This window comes from Streptopelia decaocto (genome assembly GCF_964273445.1).
Source record: "Streptopelia decaocto genome assembly, contig: HAP1_SCAFFOLD_482, whole genome shotgun sequence".
Classification (NCBI taxonomy): domain Eukaryota; kingdom Metazoa; phylum Chordata; class Aves; order Columbiformes; family Columbidae; genus Streptopelia; species Streptopelia decaocto.
In genome coordinates this window covers 66,119-74,480 of record NW_028115475.1, presented here as the reverse complement: position 1 = coordinate 74,480, position 8,362 = coordinate 66,119, and the positions used below count along the sequence as shown (strand labels likewise).

Here is an 8,362-nt window from a genome sequence, read left to right as displayed (position 1 = left end):
GGGGGGGGGGGAAAGGGAGGGAGGAAGGGGGGGACCGGAAATGGGCGGGGGGAAAGGGGGGGGACAGGAAATGGGGGGACGGGAAATGGGGGGACCGGAAATGGGGGGACCGGAAATGGGGGACAGGAAATGGGGGGGCAGAAATGGGGGGGACCGGAAATGGGGGGACAGGAAATGGGGGGGCGGAAATGGGGGGGGACCAGAAATGGGGGGGCAGGAAATGCGGGGGTAGAAATGGGGGTGGGACAGGAAATGGGGGGCGGAAACGGGGGACAGGAAATGATGGGGACCGGAAATGGGGAAGACTGGAAATGGAGGGTGGAAATGGGGGCGACAGGAAATAGGGGGGACAGGAAATGGGAGGGGACCCGGAAATAGGGGGCCGGAAATAGGTGGGACAGTGAGGGGGGACCGGAAAGGGGGGGCCCAAAAATAGGGGAACCGGAAATGGGGGGGGGGGAACCCAAAAATTGAGGGGGACCCAAAAATAGGGGGATGTCCCAAAAATATTGGGCTTGGACCCAAAAATCCTGAATTGGGACCCCCCGTGACCCCTGGGTGACCTCCCCGTGACCCCGGGTGACCCCTGGCGACCTCTGTGTGACCCCTGTGCCGCAGTGCCCCCCCCGGTCGGGGCCGTGACCCTGGCGGGGGGGTCGCCCTCGGCCGTGACCTTGACCTGGCCGCCCCCCCCGCACCCCCCCCCCGGGGGCCCGATCCTGGACTACGAGGTCAAGTACTACGAGAAGGTGGGGGAGGGGCCCGAGGGACGGGGGGGGGGGGGGGCTCGTGGGGTGTCCGGGGGGGGGTTTGGGGTCTGTGGGGGTTTTGGGGGCTCAGGGGGGTCTGTGGGTTTTTGGGGGTGTCTGGGGGGAATTGGGGCCCCGGGGGGTGTGGGGGGCTCTGCGTGTTTTGGGGTGTCCGGGGGGCTGGGGAGGGTCTGTGTGTTTTGGGGTGTCCGGGGGGGGGTTCTGTGTGTGTTTTTGGGGTCTCTGTGTGTGTCGGGGGGTTTGGGGTCTCTGTGTGTGTTTTTGGGGGGGTCTCTGTGTGTTTGGGGGGTTTGGGGTCCCTGACGGCGCAGGTGGGGGGCGGGGAGGGCCCCCCCGTGTTCCTGAAGGTGTTTCGGGGGGGTCTCTGTGTGTTTGGGGGGTTCGGGTCCCTGACGGCGCAGGTGGGGGGCGGGGAGGGCCCCCCCGTGTTCCTGAAGGTGTTTCGGGGGGGTCTCTGTGTGTTTGGGGGGTTCGGGGTCCCTGACGGCGCAGGTGGGGGGCGGGGAGGGCCCCCCCGTGTTCCTGAAGGTGTTTTGGGGGGGTCTCTGTGTGTTTGGGGGGTTTGGGGTCCCTGACGGCGCAGGTGGGGGGCGGGGAGGGCCCCCCCGTGTTCCTGAAGGTGCGGGGGCCGCGCGCGGAGCTGCGGGGGCTGCGCCGGGGGGGCTCTACGGGGTGCGGGTCCGCGCGCGCAGCGACGGCGGCTACGGCGAGTTCGGGCCCGAGACCGCGGTGACGCCCCCGGGGACACACGGTGAGACCCCCCCCAAATCACCCAAAACACCCCAAATCACCCTGACCCCCCCGGGGGTGCACGGTGAGACCCCCCCCAAAATAACCCCAAATCACCCCAAAATCACCCTGACCCCCCCGGGGACACACGGTGAGACCCCCCCCAAATCACCCAAAACACCCCAAATCACCCCAAGATCACCCCCGCCCCGCGTGTTCCTGTTTTGCAGGGGGGTCCCGGGGGGTCCCGGCGGCGCTGCTGGGGGGGGCGGCGGCGCTGGGGGGGCTCCTGGTGCTGGCGGCGCTGGGGGGGGCGCTGCTGAGCCGCAGGTAGGGGGGGGACCGGGGGGTGGGGGGGCTCAGGATGGTCTGGGAGAACCTGGGGGGCTCTTGGGGAGATCTGGGGGGGTTTGGGGCGTCCTGGGGGCTCAGGATGGTCTGGGGGGGGTGGGGGTCCCGGGGGCTTTGGGTGTCATGGGGGGGGTGGGGTGTCCCAGGGGGTTTGGGGGTCCCAGGGGCTTTGGGTGTCATGGGGGGGGTTGGCTGTCATGGGGGGTTGGGGTGTCATGGGGGGGTTTGGGTGTCATGGGGGGTGGGGGTCCCGGGGGGTTTGGGTGTCATGGGGGGGGTGGGGTGTCCCAGGGGGTTTGGGTGTCATGGGGGATTTTGGGTGTAATGGGGGGGGTTGGGTGTCATGGGGGGTTGGGGTGTGGGGTCCCGGGGGGTTTGGGTGTCATGGGGTTTTGGGGGTCAGGGGGGTCGGGGTTCCCGTCCCCACGTGTCCCCGTGCCCCCCCAGGCACTGTCAGCGGCGGGAGGACCCGGAGCGACACCCCCGGGGTCATGGTGAGGTCATGGGGTCATGGGGGGGGTCACGGGGTCAGCGGGTGTCACCCGGTGTCCCCAACCCCCGGGTGATGGTGCCACAGGTTGGGGGGGTGAGGGGGGGTGTCCCCGAGTGTGTGACCCCGGGTGACCCCGCGCCCCCAGGCGGCGCCGTGTACATCGACCCCCTGAGCTACGCCGACCCGCGCGCGGCGCTCAGGGACCTGGCGCCGGAGCTCGACGGCACCTGCGTCACCCTGCAGGACGTCATCGGCACAGGTGGCGCCGTCCCCCACACCCCGTGTCCCCCACACCCCGTGTCCCCCACACCCCGTGTCCCCAACACCCCATGTCCCCAACCTCTCCGTGTCCCCCACACCCCGTGTCCCCAACGTCCCAGTGTCCCCAACGTCCCTGTGTCCCCCACACCCCGTGTCCCCCACACCCCGTGTCCCCAACGTCCCTGTGTCCCCCACACCCTGTGTCCCCCACACCCCGTGTCCCCCACACCCCGTGTCCCCCACACCCCGTGTCCCCAACGTCCCTGTGTCCCCCACACCCTGTGTCCCCCACACCCCGTGTCCCCAACGTCCCTGTGTCCCCAACACCCTGTGTCCCCAATGTCCCAGTGTCCCCAACACCCCGTGTCCCCAACACCCCGTGTCCCCAACGTCCCAGTGTCCCCAACACCCCATGTCCCCAACACTCCGTGTCCCCAACGTCCCAGTGTCCCCAACACCCCGTGTTCCCAACACTCCGTGTCCCCAACACCCCGTGTCCCCCACACCCCGTGTCCCCAACATCCCTGTGTCCCCCACACCCCGTGTCCCCAACGTCCCAGTGTCCCCCACACCCCGTGTCCCCAACACCCCGTGTTCCCCACACCCCGTGTCCCCAACGTCCCAGTGTCCCCAACACCCCGTGTCCCCCACACCCAGCGTCCCCAACGTCCCAGTGTCCCCAACACCCCGTGTCCCCCACACCCAGCGTCCCCAACGTCCCTGTGTCCCCAACACCCCGTGTCCCCCACACCCCGTGTCCCCAACGTCCCCGTGTCCCCAACACCCCATGTCCCCAACCTCTCCGTGTCCCCAACACCCCGTGTCCCCAACACCCCGTGTCCCCAACGTCCCTGTGTCCCCAACACCCCGTGTCCCCAACGTCCCCGTGTCCCCAATGTCTCCAACGTCCCCAAGGCCCCCGTGTCCCCTCAGTGTCCCCAACGTCATTGCTGATGTCCCCGTGTGCCCATTGTCCTCTGGGTGTTGGGTCTTTGTGATGATGTCCCCGTTGTCTCCAATGTCCCCATTGTCTCCTGTCTGTCCGTGTGTCTGTCCAGGTGAATTCGGGCAGGTGCACCGGGGGCTCCTGGCGCTGCCATTGATGTCCGTGTGTCTGTCCGTGTGTCTGTCCGTGTGTCTGTCCGTGTGTCCGTCCAGGTGAATTCGGGCAGGTGCACCGGGGGCTCCTGGCGCTGCCATTGATGTCCGTGTGTCTGTCCGTGTGTCTGTCCGTGTGTCCGTCCAGGTGAATTCGGGCAGGTGCACCGGGGGCTCCTGGCGCTGCCATTGATGTCCGTGTGTCTGTCCGTGTGTCTGCCCGTGTGTCTGTCTGTGTGTCCGTCCAGGTGAATTCGGGCAGGTGCACCGGGGGCTCCTGGCGCTGCCATTGATGTCCGTGTGTCTGTCCGTGTGTCTGTCTGTGTGTCTGTCCGTGTGTCCGTCCAGGTGAATTCGGGCAGGTGCACCGGGGGCTCCTGGCGCTGCCATTGATGTCCGTGTGTCTGTCCGTGTGTCTGTCTGTGTGTCTGTCCGTGTGTCCGTCCAGGTGAATTCGGGCAGGTGCACCGGGGGCTCCTGGCGCTGCCCGGCTGCCGCCCCTCCCCCGTGGCCGTGAAGACGCTGCGGGGGGGGGTGGGGGAGGGGCCGCGCCGGGACCTCCTGCGCGAGGCGGCGCGGATGGGGCAGTTCCGGCACCCCCACGTGCTGCGGCTGCGCGGGGTGGTGACAGCGGGGGACACCGTCATGATCGTCACCGACCTCATGGACAACGGCGCGCTGGACGCCTTCCTGAGGGTGCGGACGGACAGGGGGACGGGGACGGGGGACATGGGGACAGGGGGACGGGGGACATGGGGACAGGGGGACAGGGGGACAGGGGGACGGGGGACATGGGGACAGGGGGACAGGGGGACAGGGGACAGGGGGACGGGGGACATGGGGACGGGGGGACGGGGGACAGGGGGACAGGGGACAGGGGGACACCCAGTGACACCACAGACACCCGTGACAGCCAGGACACGCCCCTCCCCCACACGTGGTCACCGTGTCCCCTCCTGTCCCCCCCGTGTCCCCAGGGATGGGTGACCCCAGGTGACCCTGGGAGACTCCGGGTGTGTCCTTGTGTGACCTCATGTGACCCCGGGTGTGTCCCTGTGTGACCCCAGGTGTGACCCCATGTGACCCTGGGTGTGTCCCCATGTGACCATGGGCGTGTCCGTGTGTGTGACCCCGTGTGACCCCATGTGACCCCGGGTGTGTCCCTGTGTGACCCTGGGTGTGTCCCTGTGTGTGACCCCATGTGACCCCGGGTGTGTCCCTGTGTGACCCCATGTGACCCCAGGTGTGTCCCCATGTGACCCCGGGTGTGTCCCCAGGGCCGGGAGGGGACACTGGACACGCCGCAGCTCGTGCGGATGCTGCGGGATGGGTGTCCCCATGTCTGTCTGTCTGTCTGTGTGTCCCATGGGGATGGGTGTCCCCATGTCTGTCTGTCTGTCCCCATGTCTGTCTGTCTGTCCGTGTGTCCCATGGGGATGGGTGTCCCCATGTCTGTCTGTCTGTCCCCATGTCTGTCTGTCTGTCCGTGTGTCCCATGGGGATGGGTGTCCCCATGTCTGTCTGTCTGTCCCCATGTCTGTGTGTCTGTCCCAGGCCCACGCGGGCGCTCTGGACACGCCGCAGCTGGTGCGGATGCTGCGGGATGGGTGTCCCCATGTCTGTCTGTGTGTCTGTCCCAGGCCCACGCGGGCGCTCTGGACACGCCGCAGCTGGTGCGGATGCTGCGCGCCGTGGCCGGGGGGATGCGGTACCTGAGCTCCCTGGGGTTCGTGCACCGCGACCTGGCCGCGCGGAACGTGCTGGTGGACGCGCGGCTGCGCTGCAAAGTGTCCGACTTCGGGCTGGCCCGCGCCACCGCGCCCGACGGCGGCGCCGACGCCACCTACACCAGCACCGCGGTGAGGGGACAATGGGGGACAGCAGGGGATATGGGACATGGGGACCCCAAACCACCTACACCAGCACCGCGGTGAGACAGGGACAGGGGACGGGGGACGGGGGACAGGGGGGACAGGGGACAGGGGACAGGGGGGACAGGGGACAGGGCGGCCGCGACGCCACCTACACCAGCACCGCGGTGAGATGGGGACAGGGGACAGGGGGACAGGGGGACAGGGGACATGGGGACAGGGGGACAGGGCGGCCCCGAGGCCACCTACACCAGCACCGCGGTGAGACAGGCACAGGGACAGGGACAGGGACAGGGGACAGTGGGACAGGGGGACCCCAACCCACGTACACCAGCACTGCAGTGAGGGGACACCAGGGGACATGGGGGTGAGGGGACACTGTGGGGACACCAGGGCGAGGTGTCCCCAGTTTTGGGGTCTCTCGAGGATTGGGGTGGCCCCAGGGTTGGGGTTGCTTGGGTTTCAGGTCCCTCCTGAACTCCTGGGTCCCTCCCGAACTCCTGGGTCCCTTCCTGAACTCCTGGGTCCCTCCCGAACTCCTGGGTCCCTTCCTGAACTCCTGGGTCCCTCCCAAACTCCTGGGTCCCTTCCCGAACTCCTGGGTCCCTTCCTGAACTCCTGGGTCCCTCCCGAACTCCTGGGTCCCCCCTGAACTCCTGGGTCCTCCCTGGACTCCTGGGTCCCTCCCGAACTCCTGGGTCCCCTGGGTCCCTCACACTCGTGGCGCCCCGGCCGCGCGGGTCCCCCCGGACGCCTGGGTCCCCCGGACGCCTGGGTCCCGCGCAGGGCGGGAAGGTGCCGGTGCGCTGGACGGCGCCCGAGGCGCTGGCGCGACGCTGCTTCAGCTGGGCCAGCGACGTCTGGAGCTTCGGCGTCGTCATGTGGGAGGTGCTGAGCTTCGGGGAGCGGCCCTACCGGGACATGGACAACCAGGCCGTGAGCGCCGCACGGGGCCCGGACGCCGGGGTCCCCCGGACGCCTGGGTCCCTCTGAACTCCTGGGTCCCTCCTGAGCTCCTGGGTCCCCCGGACGCCTGGGTCCCTCTGAACTCCTGGGTCCCTCACGAACTCCTGGGTCCCCCCCCCCGAACTCCTGGGTCCCTCCCGAACTCCTGGGTCCCCCGGACGCCTGGGTCCTCCCTGAACTCCTGGGTCCCTCTGAGCTCCTGGGTCCCTCCCGAACTCCTGAGTCCCCCTGAACTCCTGGGTCCCTCCCGAACTCCTGGGTCCCTCTGAACTCCTGGGTCCCTCCCGAACTCCTGGGTCCCCCCGCACGCCTGGGTCCCTCTGAACTCCTGGGTCCCTCCCGAACTCCTGGGTCCCCTCCCGAACTCCTGGGTCCCCCAGAACTCCTGGGTCCCCGGAACTCCTGGGTCCCCTGACGTGCCGTGTCCCGGACGCCGGGGTCCCGGACGCCTGGGTCCGCAGGTGCTGGCCGCCGTGTGCCGCGGTTTCCGGCTGCCCGCGCCCCCGCGCTGCCCCCCCGCGCTGCGCCGCCTGATGCTGCGCTGCTGGCGCCGCCGGCCCCCGCGCGCGCCCGCCCTTCCCCCACCTCCTGCGCGCCCTGCGCCGCCACCGCGGGTACGGCCCGGACGCCGGGGTCCATGGGGGGGGTCCCGCACGCCTGGGTCCATGGGGGGTCCCGCACGCCTGGGTCCATGGGGGTCCCGGACGCCTGGGTCCATGGGGGGTCCCGGACGCCGGGGTCCATGGGGGGTCCCGGACGCCGGGGTCCATGGGGGTCCCGCACGCCTGGGTCCATGGGGGTCCCGGACGCCTGGGTCCATGGGGGGAGTCCCGGACGCCTGGGTGCATGGGGGGGGTCCCGGACGCCTGGGTCCATGGGGTCCCGCACGCCTGGGTCCATGGGGGGTCCCGCACGCCTGGGTCCATGGGGGGGGTCCTGCACGCCTGGGTCCATGGGGGGTCCCGGACGCCTGGGTCCATGGGGGTCCCGGACGCCTGGGTCCATGGGGGGGGTCCTGCACGCCTGGGTCCATGGGGGGTCCCGCACGCCTGGGTCCATGGGGTCCCGGACGCCTGGGTCCATGGGGGGGGTCCCACACGCCTGGGTCCATGGGGGTCCCGGACGCCTGGGTCCATGGGGGCCCGGACGCCTGGGTCCATGGGGGTGGGGCACCTGAACGCCTGGGTCCATGGGGGGGTTCCGGGTCACGTGGTGCTGACCCCGCCCCCCACTCCCCACAGCCCCTCCCCCCCCAGGACCCTCAGTCTGGAGCTGCTGCCGCCGCCGAACCGCGAGTGCGGGACACGGGACATGGGGACAGAGGGACAGAGGGACATGGGGACAGGGGGACAGGGGACAGGGGGACAGGGGGACAGGGGGACACGGGGACAGGGGGACAGGGGGACACGGGGACAATGGGGACAATGGGACCATGGGGACAATGGGACAATGGGACATGGGGACAATGGGACAATGGGACATGGGGACAATGGGGACAATGGGGACAATGGGGACAGAGGGACATGGGGACAATGGGGACAGGGGGACACGGGGACACTGGGGGGTCCCGGTCACGTGGCGCGGCCGGTGACCCCGTGACCCCCGCAGGGATTGGCCGCGCGACAGCGCCGAGAGCGACTGCGAGGAGGAGCCGCCCGCCTCCCCCTGACCCCGCCCCTTCCGCTGACGTCAGCGCCCCGCGGGCCCGCCCCTTCCGCCCAGCCGCAGGGGGCGGGGCCGGGAGGCCCCCGGGTCCTTCATTAAAGCTCTGTGATTGGTTCGGGTGTTCGTAACCGCTTCCATGAGTTTTTCCCGCGCGCGGC

General features: G+C 69.8%; 1 protein-coding gene across 4 annotated transcripts; it reads left to right on the top strand.

The window, feature by feature from the left end:
• Positions 1–2,128: 2,128 nt before the first annotated feature.
• LOC309452742 (ephrin type-A receptor 8-like) lies at positions 2,129–8,319 on the top strand. Of its 4 annotated transcripts, XM_082077403.1 has the most exons (8): positions 2,129–2,344; positions 2,489–2,602; positions 4,151–4,398; positions 5,343–5,561; positions 6,360–6,509; positions 7,001–7,153; positions 7,781–7,834; positions 8,148–8,319. In XM_082077403.1, the coding sequence occupies exons 1-8, from the start codon at positions 2,194–2,196 to the stop codon at positions 8,301–8,303; spliced, it is 1,245 nt and encodes a 414-aa protein (XP_081933529.1). In that variant the 5' UTR covers positions 2,129–2,193; the 3' UTR covers positions 8,304–8,319. The 4 variants fall into 4 exon arrangements, with proteins under 4 accessions (XP_081933529.1, XP_081933531.1, XP_081933532.1 ...); XM_082077405.1 differs by lacking the exon at positions 6,360–6,509; XM_082077406.1 differs by lacking the exon at positions 7,001–7,153.
• Positions 8,320–8,362: the final 43 nt, after the last annotated feature.